Raw genomic sequence first — 20,622 nt, 5'->3', positions numbered from 1 at the left:
ACTAATTTCAATTTTATTCCAAATAATTAACTTCAAATTACATAAATCAAATACATCCAAACTTGAGAATTGTTCTTTTTGTGACAAATATAGTTTGATTTGATTGGTTGGTAAATGTTGAGAGGAATAATACTGATGCACTAGAAATCCAAGCCTCCTAGTTCAACTGGTTGAGAAGGGAGCCAAGGATATAGCGCCATCGAGGAGGTCCTGAGTTCGAATCCTGGATGGCGCAACCTGGGATTAATTTCCCTGTAGCCTCAAGGCTTGTTGCCTTGGGACTTTGCAAGCGTGCAGACCGGGACCCGCCTGAGGGTAGTCAACTTACCTGCCCGGGCCACGCCTGAGGGTAGTCAACTTACGAGCCAAGAGGAGGCTAGTTCGGACGTGACCATGAGGGGCTGGAAGAGGCTGGTTTGCTTGCCAATGTATCTCGAAGGGCTGGAAGAGGCTGGTTTGCTTGCCAATGTATCTCGAACTCTGTTGTGCGTGTGTGAAAAAAAAAATACTGATGCACTAGAAGGATTCGACAAATTCCTATATAAAGACGACCGAAAGCATACATTTGCATTCAATTTCAATTATCTCCACATTCATAGAATAATATAAACTCATGGCCTCCCTTCAGGTAATTACGTTTCCTTTCTTCAATTGATGTTTCAGTTAGCTTAGTTAATTTATTTTTTGTTATTTAATTATGTGGTACTATAAATTTAATTATTTTGTAATGAAGCAGGTTGATCATGCAAGTGATGTGATAACGGAAGCTGAAGTTACCAGTAAAGAGCCGCCTCCGTTGGCAGCGCCGGAAAATGCTAAAGCCTTGGATGTGGAAGATGAGGAAGATCTGGAAGACTTGAGCGAGCCAACATACGAAGAGAAGACTGGGAATTCCGACGATGAAGATGCCGAATACTCGCCGTTCATGGAGAGGGAAGACGGAGAAGAAGCGCCGCCTTTAAGTTACGGCGGAGGACCGGCCACCTTCGACGATTTTAATGAAGATGATGACGAGGACGACATCGTTTAATCAAAATATTCATATAACCTCAATATTACAAGCCAAAATATTTATGTAAGGAATTTGAGCTGGCCATCTTTGTGGGATCATGGTGTTGTTTAGGTTAACTATATGGACTAAATTATAGGCTTGTTTACCCATATTATTGAATGTTAGGCTTGTTTGTTTGACGGAAAGGTGATTCACATAAAAATGATTTATAAGAATATAATATTTAAAATTATAATTTATGATTGATTGTTAATCATGCATTTGAAAATATCAATAAAATTATAAGGATTTAAATTTATTAATTAATAAACTTTTTTTTCTTCTTATTGTTAAATTAAGATTTTATTAAATTAAATTATTAATTCAGAAAATAATAATAATAACATCAATAAAATTTTATATTTTAACAAAATTGTGAAATAATATTAAATATAAAATTGTAAAATTTTATATTTTAACTAAAAGGTTGCATTATTTCATAATTCTAGTTACTTTTAATGTTAAATATAAAATCAGCCTTATATGTAAATTTAAAAATGTCGAATCTTAGTAGGAGTATCACTTTCTAAGACATAATCATGTTAAACGAACGGCAAGTTTTCATCCAACTCTATATAAGGTGAATCTAGTGACATGGATTTATAATAATTTTTTTGAAAAATAGTTCGTAAAAACCTATAGCCACTGATTGTATTCTAATCCATTTGTATAAATCACACATATCTAAAGTGGGCCTTATATATGTTCCAATATAGCATCAGGCCTTGAGGCCCATTTTAAAGGTTTTTAATACCGAAAGGTGCAAATTATTTATGTTCTGCTATCTTTTTTTATTGAACAAAATGTCCTTATGAAGGAATCTCTAAACTTGAATCAAGTCCTACTATATTTAAATCCGAACCTAACTCGAAAACAACACAAACTAACACAATATTATTTGTATTAACACAACACGATAATGATACTACTAATAAAAATATAGAATGATGAATTAAATAAAAAATAGTAATAGTACTAATTCCTAATGGGATATTTAAAATCCGAGCGGAATCCCACCCGAAGTTATCGGGTCGACATCAATAAAGAGACAGACACGGACACGATGAGACTTGACTATAACCTATTAATTTCGTTCGCGTTTATGTTGTATTTTTGAGTCGGCGTAGAAAACTATCAATTCTACCCTTACCACGGGATACATAATTTTTGCACTTTTTAATTGAAGTTTATGACCAAAAACTCATTCTACCCTCCAAGTCTAATTCAATAATTTCTATTCAATTTCCTTACTCTCACATCCATGGCTGACATTGAGGTATAATTCCATTTTAGACTTTATAGTACGGAATAATTTCATATCCAATTAAACGGCTCGATGAAAATAACAAAAATGTACATGCCATGCAAATTCAAATAAGATCTGACATTTCATGAAAACATAAATATATACCACACTCCGATATAGTCGACATTTGTTCACCCATTTTGTTTAGTTTGATGGCATTTGTGAAATATATATTACTACTATACAATAAAAATTGTTAAATACTCTATTCAGTTTTGAAGTGATACAATAATTATCTAATACTCCTTCCCTTCCCTTCCTAAAATATAAATTCTTCCATTTCTATTTTGTTCCCTAGAAAAACAAAAACTCTCTATTTTAGAAAATGGACCCACAATCCATTAACTAATTTCACTATTTTCATCTATCTTATTTTATCTATTTTTTATTTACCAATTTTATATTAAAATTCACGCCATTTTCAAAATTTATATTTTAAAAAATAGAGGGATTAGAATGATTAGAGTCCACCATTAACCTAATTTTAGCTATGCAAATCAAATATTTAATTAAGTTAAATGGTTGCTTTTACAAATAGTTTAGGATTACACATGTAAGAGAAGTGATAAAACAATACCTAAAAAAAGTGGGAGAGGCGTTAATATCATTTTTACATAGAGTGATGCTAAATGGCCATAATGTGGCCGGCCATAAAGAGTTAATTTAGTCCATTTACATGTATAAAAAAAATTAGAATTATCGATATAAACTTATATGTGTGTGAATGGACTTGTGAGTTGATACTTATCTTTGAATTCCATTACGTAAAATACATTAATATCACGAATTACTGTATACGTTGAGCAACAATCAAGAAATGACAGTAGTAATAAGTTGAGCAAAAACTCCGAAAAAGCAACACTAACATGTTGAGCAACATATAATGAAGATGATATAAAAGTAAAATCAAGTAGTATTAAATCAAAAAATAAAAAAAAATTAATTTTTTATTATTTAATTAATTTATGGCTGGCCATAATGTGGCCGGATAGCATTATTCTTTTACATATACATCAAAATTACCAACTGCGTACGAATGAAAATTTTTTATATACTACTATAAATAAATAAATAAAAAGTGAAAAAACAGTGAATACAAATTCATTAAATGAGGTCTGACATCTACGACCAACTAAGTGCAGTTGTTGCACGGCTCATTCATTCCTTCTTCCCGTTTTTCTTCTCTTTATTGTGACGTTAGATATAGTTTATTTGATACTCCATTGATATTTTTACATCATTTCGGCCCAACTTTTATTTCATTTTAATATACTCCATTGCCCTTTTCATCTTTTGTTCATTTTATCTTCCTTTTTTATTTATTTGGTAGCATATCACCTTTATAAAGATACTATAAAAGTCATGTATGAACATGTCTTTTTTTTCATAATATTTGTTTTACCACTAGATCGATAGATAATAATCTTGATTCTTGAAGATCCATTATTGTTAGTAACAATAGCTACATTTCTATTTGATGCAATGGATATGTATTTAATTGAAATAATTTAAGTCAAGGGTTAAAAGTTAAAAGAGAGGAGGAATTTAAGGGGGACAGTATACGAGGAAGCATAGCAAATAGTAATGACAGAAAGATTAGTGTATGTTGTCAAAGTCAAAGTGGTCCACTCCTAGTCCTATGATTTCAGAAACCACTCTCTAGGGGTATTTCTGTACTTTCGCCTTCTAGCAGTTACTGTTACCCTACTTTTAATTCCAAAGGTAGAATAAGTTTGTTATATAGATTTTGGATGCATTCGTTACCATTGCGAGTCATCAATTTGTTGCACTTCTTTTATACACTACCAAAAACCAATCTCTTTTAATACTCCCTCCGTCCTGGACTACTCGCACATTTCCTTTTCGGCACGGAGATTAAGGAATGAGGGTATAGCAAAGTCAACAATTACGGCTGTAGGTGATAATTTTTACTAAAAATGGAAAGAGTGCAAATAACTTGGGACGCACAGAAAGGAAATAAGTGCAAGTAGTCCGGGACGGAGGGAGTACTATTGATTATTATACTCCATACTTTTATACTCCCTCCGTCCCGGACTACTTGCACTTATTTCCTTTCTGGGCGTCCCAAATTATTTGCACTCTTTCTATTTTTAGTAAAAATTATCACCTACAACCGCAATTGTTGACTTTGCTATACACTCATTCCTTAATCTCCGTGCCGAAAAGGAAATGTGCAAGTAGTCCGTGACGGAGGGAGTAATAAAAATCATATTTTACTATTTTAGTTTATCCCATAATAAAAATCTCTTTTTACCTTTATTATAAATAATAATTATGTCTAATATGCCACTCATTCATTTCTCTCACGTTCTATTGTAAAATTAATATAAAAAATCGAATATCATATTCCACTAACTTTTTCAATATATTATTGTTTACATTTCACACCAAATGTAACTCCTATTGTTAAATGGGTGAAGTATTATTTATTTTTATATCTAAAAATTATTACTCCCTCCGTCCCACAAGAATATGCACTATTTCCTTTTTAGTTTGTCTGTCCTATAAAAATATGCACGTTGTAGGTTTAGATGGACGAAAAACTCAATGTAGATTCAGATTCAGATTCAGATTACGAATCAAATCAATAAATGAAAGTGATGTAATCTAAAAATCAGAATAGTTGATTCAGTCCACCATTGGCTGAAAACCCAATAAAAGAGTACTAGAAAACATGAAAAAAACCCATCATGAAAAAATCACTGATATTGAATTGAAATGAGAATTACATAACATTTCAAAACCAGACTCGCAAAATGTCATATCGGTTACATTTACAATTGTCTAGGAATCGAAACCAGCGTGGGCATTGCTCTATCATGAGAATATACAAACTAGAAGTAAAATCAAGAGCTCTGTTTTCATTTTGTATGGTGCTTAAAAAATTGGATGCAAATGAACCCTAAAGTTAATGAAGAATCTGATGAAATCAAGATGTGAATCTCTTCACTTGTTGTATACGTTTGCCCTCATAATCCCTCTGCCACTCACATGATTTCATGTCACAAATGAAATCACGACCCACTAATTGTTTTGTTTTTTTATTATCATAGTATTATGTCACATTTCACATTGAAACTCCAATCTTTTTCTAAAAAAGGTGGGGCTACATCACTAGATCACGCAGGCAGGAATGAACAATTGTAGAAGGTAAGGGGAAAACAGAAACTCGCTGTCCTAGGCTTTTAATGCCTCTGCCACTTCAACTTTATATATATATATGCATAGACTGTATGTATCCAAATTACTGTTCACAAACAACAGTTGCTGTCATCATTTCGACAGTGGTGATTCTGATTATGCCCAACACTTTTGACTTCGTAACCAATTCCTCTAATTCTTTTGCTCCTTGAATAAATTTTGAGATAGTTTCTTGTTTTTTATGAGATAAAAAATTACTACTACTACTATATGTTTGTAAATTACTCCTATTAAACTTTGAATTAGTGTTGATTTTGGGATCGAGATTTAATTATTTGTTGTTTTCAAATAAGGATTCATAATTTTTTTATTTTTAGTTTCGTCATGTTAATGTGCATGCCCACGGCAATTCAATTCGTCACTAACATAATTTTTATTATATGCGAAACTAAAATTTGGTCAATATTTCGGATGAAAATTTAATACAGTAATTAATAATTTGGTAAATTATTAGTATCTCTATACATAATCTAAATTCATTCATCAAATAGTAGTAATACGTTAATTACACTGAAATAGTATGATAGTTGGCACGTTTTATGTATGAGCTTTTCTACAATGTAATTTCAATTCAAATAAAAATTGGTTCATTTGTTGGTGATTTAATAAATACTCATAATGTAGTTTATCTAGAAATATACTTTATCCATGACTTATATACTCTTTGGAACTAAATCACCATCTCCACAGAGTAAATAAAAATAGGTAGTATGTAATGTAAAAAAATTTAAATATACTCAATAAAAGTAGTACTATTCTTTATTTAACACTCACCTAAAAAAATTTGAATCCTAAAGCCATAAATTAAATTGATTTATACATAGTAATCAATTTCAGAGTAATATTTATTTGTACCAATATTGAGAGGCGCCGCATGCCAGGTGAAAATTTTAGCCCCATTGCATGTGGGGTTTAAAAGGTCCTTTTTCGACTTTCATAGCCTTTTTCTTTTTCTTTTGTCTAATTTTTTTTGGTTTCTTGTGAGACATGAGACTGGGCTTCTGTGAATTTCGACACCTTTTCTTATCTTAAGAATTAAAAATACTATCTTTTTATTGTGGGATAATAAAATAGTGTGACACCATAATCCAAATTTAATAGTTTATTTATGATTTAAAGGGCTCCTTGTCTTTCTTGACATTTCTTGAAGTTCTCGACTAGTGTGGGCTCATACTAGAGTACTTCTTTACTATTTTTTAAAGTGATTATTCAATAAAATGATTTTTCTAAATGATACTACTCCATAAGACAGCCAGTGATGGTGACGATTTAAATAATCCGAAATTCTGAAATACTCCTACTACATTCTCTAAGTCTTATGTATATTAGGTTAGAATTATTTAAATAAAATCTTTTATTTCAATATACTACTTAATATTTAGATACAAATATATAGTACTAGTACATATGAAATATAATTTGGATGTTCAAAGATACTCTCGCCTTCCACCAATAAGGTCCGCTTTAGTTCCGATGCAGATATGCAAAATCTAAAAGAAAGTGGGTTAAAAAAATTAATAAAATATATACAAAATAAATGAATAAAATATGAAGTATACTTATTATTCATGATAAAAGGTGGAAATCGATAATTAATGGAAGACGGACTAAAAACCAAAAATAAATAATTAATGGGGCAGGAGGGATTAGCAAACTATGTTAATTGAGACAAATCTCAACCAGCCGACTAATTTTATTGGGCTCAGAGTCAAAGAAAAAGTCAAAGCTTTCTGTCTTTTATGATAGAGCTTATCAATTAGTCAAACACATTTATTTATTTTCCCAATTACCTCGTTTGTGATTTTCCCAAATGTAAGAAAATTAAATGAAAATAACTCTTTAAAAATATAGGGTCCTTGTGTCAATATTGAAAAGCGAAGATCATAAAACAACTTTTATTTTCATTAAAGTTAAAAAGTCATAAATAGAAAATAAAAATAAAAGTACTCCATGAAAGTAATTTTGATGGCAAATAAAATTGATATGTAAATTCGACTGATCCATAAAGCGTTAGGGCTGAAAAACACTATTAAATTCGGTCGACTTTGAAAATACATTTAACTCTTGGTACGGCAGTTCCGCACCAACCTTTCGGAATTGGATTTTAATTTCGTTAGTCATATTCAGTATGGCATCGAAGAAAAGTACTTAATAACATAAAATACCATTTTACTGTGAAAAAGAGGTTCTTTTATTTAAGGCAAAATTAAAAGAAACGAAAAGAGCACAAGATATGGTGTTGCTTTCGTAACGCTTTGACTTATTTAACAAAAATAGGATGTTCTTATTAAAAATGAAATAATAAATTGATAGGAAGGAAAAATAAAAAGCAACAGCTTGCATCTTTTTCGGTTCAATCAATTCAATTGCTGGAAGAGTAAAAGAATTTAAAGCAGCGACACAAGAATAGACAAATAATGTTTGATTTCAGCAGAAAAGTTGAATTCATTTGTTTCCAGTTTTGCAAATATTTCAGAAAATAATAAATACGTATCACCCATCCCGTGAGTGACAGACAATTCAATAAATCATCAATAGCAAATTATTATTCAAAACCAAAAATAAATATTTTTTAAAAAATACAGTGCTGATTACTACTCTCATCAAAACCTATTTCCTATGTCTGTTTGGAGCTTTGCTCAGCCAGCAGCAGAAGCAGGCGTCACATGGAATCAAACTTTATTGCTTTCTTAAATTTCAATATTCAAAAAATCAAACCAAAATAAGTTTTAATTATATAGTTAATACTATCATAAATTATTGATATCAAAGTAAAAATATTGAGAGATGTTGATGATTATAATAAAGTAAACAAACTTTGAAAATCAACAAAAAAAACAAGTTGTTTGATTTCAGATAGGCCTCTAGCATGAAATTCGAATTCTAACTTTTCAAATAATAACTAAATGATAGTACTACTACGGAGTAGTAATTAGGACATTTTTGTTAGTTTTCATGTAGGAAGAAGGGATTATATATGAGTTTACAATTTATACTAGATAATAATTAAGTTGATGGATTTTGAGATGAGTTCAAATGAATGTAGTGATAGGGAAGAAGGCAGTTAAAAAGTGATAAAATTGCTATGTTAAAACTCAATTAAAGTCATGCTCAATCTCATTATCTGTTTCTCTATCCCTTCATCAACATTTGAATTCCTTCTCTTCTTTTCAATTTTCGCTCAAGTTTTTTCCTGTACTTTTTCCTTTCTTTTACTTAACACACACAGCCCACACCAACTGCTTGCCAAACACCTCACCCCAACGGTCGCACCCCCACTCCACGTAAGCGATCGAGGTATGGCGACACCTCAGGCCTATGTTCATTCCAATGACTTTCTAAAAAAACGAATGTAATATTTTTGTAATTTTAAATTTTATATCTCCGGACTTGACAATAAATGCGGAAATTTATATCGAAACAACGACCTATCTCAAGATCTAGACCACTAACAACAAGTGCAACGTTGTCGTATGAGCATGTATAATTAACTGCGAACATATTTCTTCAATCTAACAAGAAATATCTAGCTCCTTCAACAATTCAACTTACTTCTTGTTCCGTTCAATTTGTGATTGTGTATTAGATTTAGCACCATCCCCATTACCAACTATCACAACACCAAAAAATCAGATTCATGCCAAATATTCCAATATTATTCGAATTGTATTTTTTTTCACGTCATACCTTTGACCAATTTTTTAGAGGAAGTAGATTTGACTATTTATAAACATAAAAAAACAAAACAAAAAAAATGAAAAGGAAAATGACGCCCCATACAAAACCTGGTGGGGTCCATAACTAGTGTTTTTCTCTTTCATTCCCTTCCTTTAAATACTGGACAAAGCATGCGCCACTGAAAAGCTCATCCCTAAAAGTCTCTCACATCATTCTCACACATATTCTATCTTCTCTGCAAATCACCAACCAATTTCCATGGAGGTAGTAGTAGTAAACCCCAACCGCCTCCTTCACTTTTTCCTCTTTTCTCTGCAAATTGACAATGCCACTCTCTTCTCACTGCAGGATTTCTACTGGAGGAGCCACGTTCCCCCCTTCGGCAGCTGGGATTGCAACAACGACGACCTCCCCTTCACTCAGTGCTTCGAATCTGCGCGCCAAGCCGCTCTCCTCCGCTACAGCTACTCCGAGGACCGCGATCTCTACGTCGCCGGCGATTTGTACGACAATGAAGTCCTCACTCCTGCCGTCATCGTTGTTCCTCGCCGCCGTGTAAGCTCCTTCCCCAGCCCTAATTTATCTCCTAATCTCTAATTCCGATGTGAGGCATTCGATTTGAGTGACTGAATCGGTTAATTGTGAGGTGCAGGGGAAGGCAGTGTATCCTAGAGAGAGAGGGGGGAAGAATCAGAAAGATGCGTGGGCGGAATGCGACTGCGATCTGAGTTCTTCGCCGAGCCCTGCCCCTCGGAGACAAATTCCGAAAGCTGTTGATGAAGATCTGTATAAGATCTCTCCTCACCTCCTCCGTCAACAAGCCAAAAAGGTAAACAATCCTTGGCTTTTTTCGTTTCCGAAATTTCCTTCCGTTTTTCTACAAATGTGAATGAATGCGAGGTGTTTATTTCAAAAAGCAAAGATCTATCAATCCAAGAGTAATAATATTTGGTACTAGAAAATAAATTTGGCAGTAACTTCTTCATACGAATAAAGTTAATTGCAAAGTTTCCAAAGAAAAGTACGTCGTTGGAATCTAGCAATTATCACGTCTCGAATAACATCATGAATTTTGTCTATTTCAACTGCGTATATACACAGAATATGCAGCAGTCTCTTGTTTGAATATTCAATCTCTCTTGTTTTGAGCTCTGATGAAATTGTGCATTGTGCAGAAAAAAGGATGGGGTTTCTTCAGCTGCCTGCGGCCCTGCGTTAATTAAGAGATTCATAGATTTTGGTAAATACAAGAATTATGGGGGAAAGTAGTATGAATTTTTAAAATTAGTGCTAGTTTAATTTGCTTTTAAAATCATTATCTTATCCTGATAGTGATAATGATATGATGATAATGATACCCACTCTTAATCTTGGTGTTAATTGCTTCTCTTTTTTGTCGCCTTTTTACCCAGTAGAATATGTTGTCATGTTGCTTTAGGCTTATTTTGAGAATTTGAGAATTTAAACTGCTAGTTATCATTGTAAGCATGCATTCTACACCATCATTATTTCTTCAATCTGCTGTTCTACACTCTTTCGTCGTTTATTTGTTTTTGAAGGCTACACTGTTTCATCTTGCGGCAAACAATTTGCTATTTTTGTTCTGTCACTTCATTTTAAGCAACTCAATTATTTTCTATGATTATCTTCAAGGATGAGTTGCCAATTTTAGTATTGCGTAAATAACTTCAATCTCAAATGCTAGTATGTCAAGTCGCATTCTTGCTGAAAAGAAGATTTACAGAGGAAGAAACCACTCTAAAAAACAAGATAAATGTAATGTCAGAAAAAGTGACGCATAAAAAATTAACACAAAACTCTTTTTGAAACATTGTATAAATGCACAATCTGAAACATGAAATTAAATGTAAAGCATATGAGAAAGTGTACTTATTTACAAACAGAGCATTTATCAAAAGTATATAGATGCAGATTCGATTTGAATGCAAGATATCAAATGCAAGAAAGAAGAATATACAACAGTTAATACCTTTGGTTTAAGTTCAAGTTCAACGAACGTACCAGAAAGAAACTGCACAATTGATTACAAAACACTTGAAGCTTGCAAAGCCTTGAGTCAGCTTAGGAATAGGAATGACACGAAACAGAAACAGAAACAAAAACAAAACTCTTTCCATGTCGAACTTATCAACGCCTTAAACTTCTCAGGTTCGAAAGAGTTAGTCACACCAAGAGCCTTATGCTGCGTCAAATAGGCCACCGAAAGCCATAGGACGAAAACAAAACTCTTTTGTTCTTCCTTTAACCTCAGTCTTCGCCATTCATGACAAGCAAAATCTCGCCTCCAGTTGAAATCACACCATCCAAGAGTTCTGTTATTTCTTCGGTATTCTTGAATTGATAGGGAGAGGAAAAATCACTATCCAGATTGTACCAAGCACTATCAACTCTTCTCAATGCAATCCAATGCCTGCCTTTCCACAGGCCGCCATACCTTTTGACCGGAACATTGAGCACGATGCCAAACAATTTATCATCAAGACCAATTGCGGATGCTCCACATCTCCGATCATGCCATTTTACCGTCTTACCCCTTTCTTCAAGTGCGGCAATCAGTACATTGACATCATAGTTCCCTGTAACCACATTGTGATGAGACTTAAAAACTACTGACAATGGAGTCCACGATGACTGGTTTGGATCCTGAAGGTCAAGCTTTCGAGCAATGGCATTCAATGCCGCTCTTGAAAATGCATCCTTCTCCTAAACCACAAATCATTAACTCCATTACAAAATTAATCATTCTATAGGGTTCAGATACAACTAAGCAAGACGAGTATAACAACAGACCAAGAAATTACTAATGTGGTCGTCATTCATATTCAGGGTGTACACAAATTTATCTAAACACATACGAAATCCATATTTTGCATCCGGTTATAGTAAAATTTAGTCGGACAGCACACTGCGATACGTAGTGGTACATTATACTTAGCTCCGAACGATAAAAACATTCGACTAAACACACCAAGTAGACGAATTGGTTTAGGGGAACAATGAGAAAGTAGAAGCAGCCAGGGGTTTTGAGCTAGGGATACCTGGAAGAGATTGTTGAGGGTGTGCAATAAGCAGAATTGCAGTCTTTGCCTCTCATGGTATATCAATTTCCTCTCAGTATCCATGATCCACGGAATCTAGAATCGCACAAAGAAACAAGCCTAACAAAATTAAAGTAGATTCCAAATCATCGGTTTCTCAAAGGTAGATATGTTTTCCTCAAATTAGGGGGAAAATGCATCACCAGCATCAATACGACTCACGAATAGAAACAGTACAAGCAGGAATCAATTGGACGCAACGAGTCGTGAAGAAATTACTCCAGCATCATATACGAAATCTAGGTGATCTGCAGACGAATCACAGGCGCGAAAACAAGAGAAGAACAGTGTTATAGTGTATGATAAGGTCAATTAACATGCTGTAACGTGATCCTGGATCATAATTAAGAGTTTTTTTTCAATTTGATTTTCACACACCGGCACAATGAGTCTAGAACAAAATGAACTGAAACCAAATCACTTGAAACGAAAATTCCAGCAAAAGGAAATTAATTTAAGCAAGTAAAAACCTCACAATTCGCTTCATTGATTCACCGGCGGGGAAAGATATGCAGAGAGAATTGCAGAGGAAAGAGACGAGCAAAACCGATCTAAAATTACTGTCTTCTCAGCAACTCATGATTTCGAAATGAGGAATTACGAAGAGTTGAATTATATCTGATTGGGTTTGGAAAACATTCTGTTAAATTTAAACGTGTTGTAAGAGTAATTTGTTTAAATATAGAAGAGTTTTAAATCAAAATAAAAATAAAAATTATCAATTCTATTTAAAGTTTTAGTAATTATGCCAATTCTAGCTCAATCTCTTAAACTTCTTTATTTAATACTACATCAAAATTCCACTCACTAAGTCACTATTGAGTTGTGCTACATAATGTGGAGTAGTATATTTTTCTTTAAAATTAATATTTCACTTCAAATTTAAAAGGAGAATAAAATTGACAATTTCAAAGTAAAGAGAATTCACATTCGCATAACTAATCAAAATAAATCGCACAACGACATCGTAAGAAGCAAACGGTTTTACATTAAAAACCAAGCCTAGCGCAAAATCAAATGCTAATTATCTGTAGCTGAAATACATGCACTTCCATTTTGGTAGAAATGAAATGAATGCATCATTTTTCTTCAGAGAAGAGATGATGATATTATATACATACAAGAGTATTCTGTACGTTGGATTACGACGCCTGCAACGCCCTGACTCGAGCAGCCAGTTCCTTGACCTGGTTCCTCAAACGTTCTGGGTTGCAGAAGAAATCAACGAATACTCGCCTCTGAACCGCAATCTCTTGTGAATGATGTTTAACAATCTGAATTGAGTCGAGATTCACTAACACTATCATATATAACTCCAAGAATCGGTTTGGAAAAGTTTAGGATTGGGTGTAGGCAGATCGTACCTCATTCTTCTTGCAGTGTTCGAGGGTGACATCTTCAACTGCAGCTGAGAGCTTTGCATTGATTTTTCCCATCTCATCCAGCTCCTTCATTAGAGTCTACCAAACATACATCATCTCGTAAGTATCAAGAGAACAGTCGATTTAAAATGGCAAATATTAGCAGTTGCGTGTACCCAGGGAGTCAGTATAGGTTGAGCCGTCGTAGATGATGCAAACAATAACTGCTGCAAACTTTGAACAAGGGTACACCTGAAACAACATACACAGTAAAGATTATGATTGTCTTCTTATATGACTCAAACACGAAAGTCCTTTTTAGGACGATTAGGAAACTTTCAACATGGCGCTTTACGAATATTTCCAGTACTCGATTTCCATGGGCGAAATGGTATGATAGTAGTCATGCATAAATGATATGGCACCATGACTTCCACATGCTAATAACTTACAGTTCATTAATACATCTATTCCTGTCCTCGGGAAGGGTATATTCCAGGTCAGATTGCAGAGTCGTCAGCTCCGAGTGAAGGTTGGATAATTGCTGTACAATGCCAGGCACGGACACATACGTTGATAAACCAGCTTGAGCATCTGTGGATTCACGAATTTGCATGAGATATGGAGTACATTCAATAATTTTATTCAGAAATAACCAATATGCCTTTTAAGACATCTTACTTGAATAGATGCTCAGAAGATCTCTAACACCATGGAGAAAAGTGTCACGGTCATCAACAGCTCCTTGTTCAGGTAAATCAGAGGCAGCTTGAACCAGTGCCATGCAACGACCCTTGAAAGAGGATATAACATACGCACAAAGTGCATAAAGTATAAGCAATGAGTACAAGGGACACAAAACAGAGAATAGAGAATGTGAGCCAGATTGCCAATTATCATAAGTCAGATAATTGACCAAAGTTATCTTAGGTGCATCCTTACCACTCTGCCTTCACTTGCTGACAGGTATCCTTGCAGTTCTGATTCAACTACCTTCAGCAAGGAATAAGCACCAAGCATAGTCTTCTTTTCCATTTGACAGGCTAATTTCAAAAATTGATGTCGAGATAGCTGATTCATCAAATGATGTATGAACTGCAGAAGGTAAAAAGGTGAAGAGGTCACTTATATCTACAAGTATTTTCAGAATACACGCTTAAGACAGAATAATGTAGTCAAGATTAATCCGGTGTGATTAAAAAAGAGATTAGTATTTAGCACGGAGTGAACATAGTTTACTCGTCAACTGAATGTTATTCATGCAAAATGAGAAGATATAATAAGGTAGGTGAGTGGTAAATACCCCTTTTTGTCGATTTATATAAAATTCCTGACGCATGACTTTTAAATCATAGTCCCCTACACAGAGCAAGAAACTTGTAGTTTTAAAACTAGAAGCACAACAAAGTGAGGATCCAGATATGTGAAATAGATTATCAACAGAAAAATAAGCAATCAGGACACATACATACCTTGCAAAATATATGTGTCCTGCAGCTGAGCAAGCTCCCAGCAAAGATCAGGTATTGTCTGGAGAATAGATAGTAGTGAGCAAAAAGGAATAAGTTGCAATAATGAGATAAAATCAACAATGAGAAGATGACATTCAAGACTGACAATGATTGCCTTTACTCCTAACAAAGACCTAGGGTGCATACGACAATCTCTTATTGATGAGTAGGTCGAAAAAATCATGCCTCAAAATGCTATTGCTAAGCAGAAAAAAATTGAAATAAAAAGGGCTAGAACCCAATCTTCTGTGCAAGAGTATAAATAGCATTTGAGCTGCAATGTAGAGTGGGACTGTTCAGGACAAAACAATGATGACAAAATTCCAGCTATTGCCAAACCTCAGATAATAACTTCTCTTCTTTGCGATACAAAGTTGATAGTTCTCCAGTCAGCTCAGCATGCTTTCTCCTGCTCGGTATATTAACCACGATAAAACATATCAAATACTATAACACAAGGAACCAAAAGAAACTAACTTAATTAAATAAGAAATATGTATCGGCAAGCTTGAACTGATTAGCCAAGAATCACATCTGTGAACATGGGCAATTATAACAGAGTCCACGCATATCATATCTGAATTAGCAAATTACATGAAGTCACACTCTTCTTTCAAGATGCAAAAAGAGTGTGTGCTTTCTAAACATTTTACATCATAAAAAATAATGGATTTAATCCATAATTATTTTTTTGTCTTAAAATCCTCTATAATTGGAAAGACCATAACTACATTTTAAAAAGAAGCCAAAAACAATCAAACAGTATATTGCACAATATGTCAAGTAGAATTATCTCTACGAACAAATAATGCCTTAATCTTCATAGACCACTCCAACAATATAAAGAATTTTTTTTTGAGGAGGTAAACTACTACCTAAGAGAATGAAGGTCAAGATGGATATGTGCTTCATCTGATGTTACTTGAGTTTTAAGTGTCATGACGAAGGCTTGCTGCTTAGCATTCTCAACTTGAGCTTCCACCCATTGTCTTTCACTTGTCCCAAATCTGGCACAAACTAACAGCGATAAGTACTCAGGAGACTCTATTCATTACAGCTCAACAAAAGAATCATTAATGTGGGAAATCCTATTTCAGAATTTACCTGTTAAAAGCTAAAATTTGAAAATATTTTGAAATAAGGATACCTACATGGACCGGAGCCGCTGCAACTCAGTAAGGCGTTGATCCTGTGTGTTTTCAGAGTCTACAACATGAATCAAACAAAAAATCAAAATCAAGAGGTTTTTGTGGCACACATATGATCAATGAACATACGAATTTAGACATTTGAGGTTTGTGCATGTTTCCAGAATGCACTTATCATAATCAGACTGAGCTATGAAGCAAACATGAATGAAGTTATAATTCAACCATCCAATTTTGATTCTTGTAGACTTGTAGTTTTTTTCTTTTCTTTCTGTTTCATTCGGGATCAAATGAATTCATTCAAGACAGATGATCAAGAACATAGGAAAAGGAAGGCACAAACCCAATATATAAAAACACACAAAAATAGCCCCGATTGCACTTCACACACTCCGTTATGTGAATAAGAGAGAATCAATAGAGGAGAGAGAAAAGGAGAGATTGGAAAGATATACCTCTAACCACGACATTGGAGATCTCATTGAGACTAACCCATGAGCATTTAGACCCCTCCTCAGCCACTAACCTGTAAGGGCCCTATTGGAAACACATGACCCCTCATTCAGATGTGTGAAACCAGTTTAACTATCCTTTCAATATCTAGATAAACAGGCACCAAACCTCAAAAGAACTAGAGGTCAACATAGAATAATTAGGAAAAGGGGGAGTGTCTTCTATACCGTGTCCAGTTGCTTTGAAAACCATTGATTTAGTTCCTTCATGCAGGCAGCATCCGCAAGCAAGTATGAGTGGAAATCAGCATATGTCAAGTAGATTCCATCATCTGCATGGCAAAAGAAGACATTAAACAGGCACATGGAAGACATGGTTGAACAGCTGAAGTCAAACAACTTGATATAATTTTTTTCTCGTAGTCAGATAGTCATCATCTTGATGAATCTTACAGTGAGTTTCTTTTCTATTTACTCCGATTACTATACCTCGAATAAAAATACCAAGTACATCACTTATAAGAGAAATGATCCCGAGTTTTTATTTCCCCATCTGGATAATTACAACCCCTTAGTTAATTGTTTCAGAGCACTGACACTATGCCGTCTTTACTTATAGTATAAATGCTATTGAAAAATAAGGATTTACAATTTTCTACCTAAAACTATGCATCCATACAAAAAAATTATAATAAAAAATATTCTTGCTTGTAATATCAAAGAAATAAGGAAAAATATTACCATCCCCTGAATGATAATGTGCCAATTCCTCAGCAGTAGAAGCTAATCGTCCAAGAACGGCATTCATCTATAACCAAGGGAAAATAATTAAAATGACAAGTATGATATGGTCACATTAATTTCTGTAAGGTCGGACATGTATCTCATTGACCACAAAGTCACAAAATTAAAAATAATGCAGGCGTTTCTTTGCACAAACTGATCTTACCAATGAGTTCAGCAAGGCAATTGTTTTGGGTTCAAGCATGTGTGATGATAAAGAGGAACAAGTTAACTACAACTATAACCTTCAAGATATTATCCTACTGTCAACTTGAATTTAGCACAAATGCAGTCCCTCTTCTATAGAAGTATTTTTCTTTGGCTAAGCACTACATGCATAATTTGTCCCAGAAAGCAACCTGGTGATATTTTAGATCAACTTCCAAACTTGATGGCAAATACCCTCCAAGATTTATTTCTTTGGCGAGTTGGAATCTAAAAAGAAAACTACGCCTATTTAATTCTTTTGGACATTCTAATAATACAAATCTATTTCCATAATTCTTAAGTATCTCACATGAGAATACATCAATAATCATCACATAAGAAAACTACACCGATTTCAAGCACTGCTGCCTGTCATATGCATATTTGAGTTTTACAAACCAAATAAACTTGTAGACAGTCAAAATGAAAGTGCAGCATGTGTAGCAATGTAGTAGTATGATAGTATCAAAGACAATAGATGCAGACATGCAATTTAATATCATCACCTGGAACTTTATTATAACAAGAGAAGCGACCACAAAATTCATATTGAGAATATGAGGGCTGGAAAGTTGATTTATACTAGCATACCTCTAAATTTCTTGCTGAAAGGCTATCATCAATGGTAGTTAGTTGTCCATTGGCATTGGATGTTGCAGCAACTCTTGCTCTTCTCCCTTGAATTAATGACGAAGCCTGCCCTGTGAGCGTATCATTCTGAAATTGCAGAAGCCGAAGCTGCTTTTGTAACTCTAGAGCTTCAGCTTTTGCTGCTACAGTGGCATCACTGAATAAAAAAGGATATGTATGACAGTATGAGGAACAGAATTGTGGGAGGATAAACATACAGGTTTCTTACATAATAAGTATTAAAGAAAATCACAAAATCAGAATCTTGGCTTTCTTCTCACTTTTACAAGATCATGGATTTCAAAATAAGACTACAAATCAAATAAAGGAAAGACTATGCATTGATCACATCGAAATGGATAGAATTAATTATGGCTTTTGAACACTTTTTTGATAGTGAGAGCATGTTGTTCTTGTGAAGAAAAAAACTAAATTTCTTACTATACTCATGCTGTTATTAACTAGTAGTAGTATTATGGACAACGACTATTACTGACTTTACAACTGATTATAAATTTGGAATAAAGATATTTGACAGAAGTGCAAAACATAATGCGTACCGAATTTCTTTCAGTCCTTCTTCAGTTCCAAAAACAGCCTCTTGGTTGTCTCTCCTGGCTGAAAATGCTGAAATACTGTCAAAAGCAAAGTCCAAATCTTCTCCCTAATTACAAGTAAAACATATGAGCTTGAGCTTAGAGTGACTGATGTATCAAATAAATCAATATGCTTCAACTGCAGAGCCTAAGCTGAAAAGGAGTACCCAAAAGCTTTAGTAAAAATAAAATACCTCCAAAAGCTTCCCATCTTGTAGAAACTGCTCATATCTACAGACAAATCGAAGGTGATAGTTAGCAAGATCAAGGGCGCTTTTATCATAGCATAGATAGTTGAACGAGAAAAATAAGAAGCACCCAACATAAAAAAAGCATAGTGGCACGTGGCAACATGAGTAACTACGCCAAACAAAATAGAAAATGAAAACACACTGGCATTGCATATTGAAAGGCTTTATATTCTCAATAATTTAGTTTCAGTTTTTTTGTGTTTCGGTATTTCATCAAACATCCACAGTACTTGCTCACGGTGTCACAATGTCATATTAGTCACCAGATCAAGAGAGCAAGGTGTCTACAAAAGTTAAGATTCAATTATCTACCGTAAAAGACAACATATCGGGGGAATTGGGAACCATAAACACGAAATCAAACAGCCAGCTATGTCAGTACGACCAGTGGTAATTCATGAAGCACTTGCACCACTGCATCACATTAACCCAAATTCTCACCATTGGACCCAAAGAGAGCCATATCATCCGAATAGAAAGAATAACCTAACATTAGAAAACGAGAAATCAATATCATTCTTCCTCCCAATTTTTAGCATAATCGAAGAAGACACCAGCCACAATACAATCCAAATAAATAAAACGAACAAAATTGTGCAGAAACCCATATTTTCTCCATCAATTTCGCTACTTGAGTGAGGCAGTAGCACAAGGCAAAATGTGAAATTGATGAAAATGAGAGAGGAGTGGTAGTGGTTACTGAGAGAGTTCGGAGGGAGAGAGGACATTGGAGGGGCGGAGGCTGGAGCAGAGCCAGTCGAGAATGGGGCGAACGTCGTCGTACTGGAAGGGCCATTCGAAGCTGTCCGGGTCCAACGAACCGGGACCTCCTCCGTAGCCCAATTCCGACAACAAGCCGCAGAGGCGAGCGCCGCTCATCTCCCCGTCGGAAAATGACAGTTCCTGGTTCAGATCCGCCGGAGATCTAGTCTCCGATATTGCTCCAGATGATGAAGTGTGGGCAACGAATTACAGTATTGGCGCCGGCCTAGCCTTTTTCTCACTCAAATTTCAAAATGAAGATGCAATATTAATTTAAATTATTATTATCACTTGAAAAATATGCAATAATAATAATAATATATTTAGGTATGAATAATAATTGCATCAACGTGGATATATTTAGGAACAAAGGATCTTCAAATATTTTAGCTTAATTGAGAATTGAGATGTATTTTCAGTCACTCATCCACAACATTTTCAAAATGTCAACTGCAAGTAGATTATGTCAATTATAGGGTATTTCGTCAATAGCATGCACATCAAATGTCAATAGCCTACACATCAAATGTCACCAACTTATAGTT

General features: G+C 34.4%; 4 protein-coding genes across 12 annotated transcripts; 2 read left to right on the top strand and 2 right to left on the bottom strand.

Annotated features, from left to right (window-relative positions):
* Positions 1-488: 488 nt before the first annotated feature.
* Positions 489-1,251, top strand: LOC121751797. 2 transcript variants are annotated; one of them, XM_042146593.1, is made up of 2 exons: positions 489-628; positions 737-1,251. In XM_042146593.1, exons 1-2 carry the CDS (start codon positions 614-616, stop codon positions 1,028-1,030), a joined length of 309 nt encoding a protein of 102 aa, XP_042002527.1. In that variant the 5' UTR covers positions 489-613; the 3' UTR covers positions 1,031-1,251. The 2 variants fall into 2 exon arrangements, with proteins under 2 accessions (XP_042002527.1, XP_042002525.1); XM_042146591.1 differs by having other exon boundaries at positions 578-628; positions 734-1,251.
* An 8,190-nt stretch (positions 1,252-9,441) lies between these two features.
* On the top strand, positions 9,442-11,118 carry LOC121751947. Of its 2 annotated transcripts, none has more exons than XM_042146783.1 (4): positions 9,442-9,521; positions 9,606-9,812; positions 9,910-10,086; positions 10,433-11,118. In XM_042146783.1, exons 1-4 carry the CDS (start codon positions 9,516-9,518, stop codon positions 10,478-10,480), a joined length of 438 nt encoding a protein of 145 aa, XP_042002717.1. In that variant the 5' UTR covers positions 9,442-9,515; the 3' UTR covers positions 10,481-11,118. The 2 variants fall into 2 exon arrangements, with proteins under 2 accessions (XP_042002717.1, XP_042002716.1); XM_042146782.1 differs by having other exon boundaries at positions 9,443-9,524.
* A 186-nt stretch (positions 11,119-11,304) lies between these two features.
* Positions 11,305-13,047, bottom strand: LOC121751946 (josephin-like protein). 7 transcript variants are annotated; one of them, XM_042146775.1, is made up of 4 exons: positions 12,847-13,047; positions 12,520-12,624; positions 12,317-12,412; positions 11,305-11,981 (listed from the first exon to the last, which is right to left on the bottom strand). In XM_042146775.1, exons 2-4 carry the CDS (start codon positions 12,523-12,525, stop codon positions 11,526-11,528), a joined length of 558 nt encoding a protein of 185 aa, XP_042002709.1. In that variant the 5' UTR covers positions 12,526-12,624; positions 12,847-13,047; the 3' UTR covers positions 11,305-11,525. The 7 variants fall into 7 exon arrangements, with proteins under 7 accessions (XP_042002709.1, XP_042002710.1, XP_042002713.1 ...); XM_042146776.1 differs by having other exon boundaries at positions 12,852-13,047; XM_042146779.1 differs by having other exon boundaries at positions 12,539-12,624; positions 12,847-13,046.
* A 235-nt stretch (positions 13,048-13,282) lies between these two features.
* LOC121751945 (AUGMIN subunit 3-like) lies at positions 13,283-20,323 on the bottom strand. The gene is made up of 18 exons (XM_042146773.1): positions 20,016-20,323; positions 19,259-19,295; positions 19,029-19,132; positions 18,430-18,625; positions 17,590-17,656; positions 17,077-17,180; positions 16,852-16,933; positions 16,400-16,454; positions 16,124-16,255; positions 15,588-15,657; positions 15,210-15,267; positions 15,041-15,096; positions 14,680-14,832; positions 14,419-14,530; positions 14,190-14,331; positions 13,914-13,989; positions 13,741-13,836; positions 13,283-13,650 (listed from the first exon to the last, which is right to left on the bottom strand). Exons 1-18 carry the CDS (start codon positions 20,192-20,194, stop codon positions 13,519-13,521), a joined length of 1,851 nt encoding a protein of 616 aa, XP_042002707.1. The 5' UTR covers positions 20,195-20,323; the 3' UTR covers positions 13,283-13,518.
* Between the last annotated feature and the right edge of the window lie 299 nt (positions 20,324-20,622).

Source organism: Salvia splendens, chromosome 10, assembly GCF_004379255.2.
Source record: "Salvia splendens isolate huo1 chromosome 10, SspV2, whole genome shotgun sequence".
NCBI lineage: Eukaryota > Viridiplantae > Streptophyta > Magnoliopsida > Lamiales > Lamiaceae > Salvia > Salvia splendens.
The sequence above is the reverse complement of the archived record's forward strand: the minus strand, read 5'-3'. Positions and strand labels throughout refer to the sequence as shown.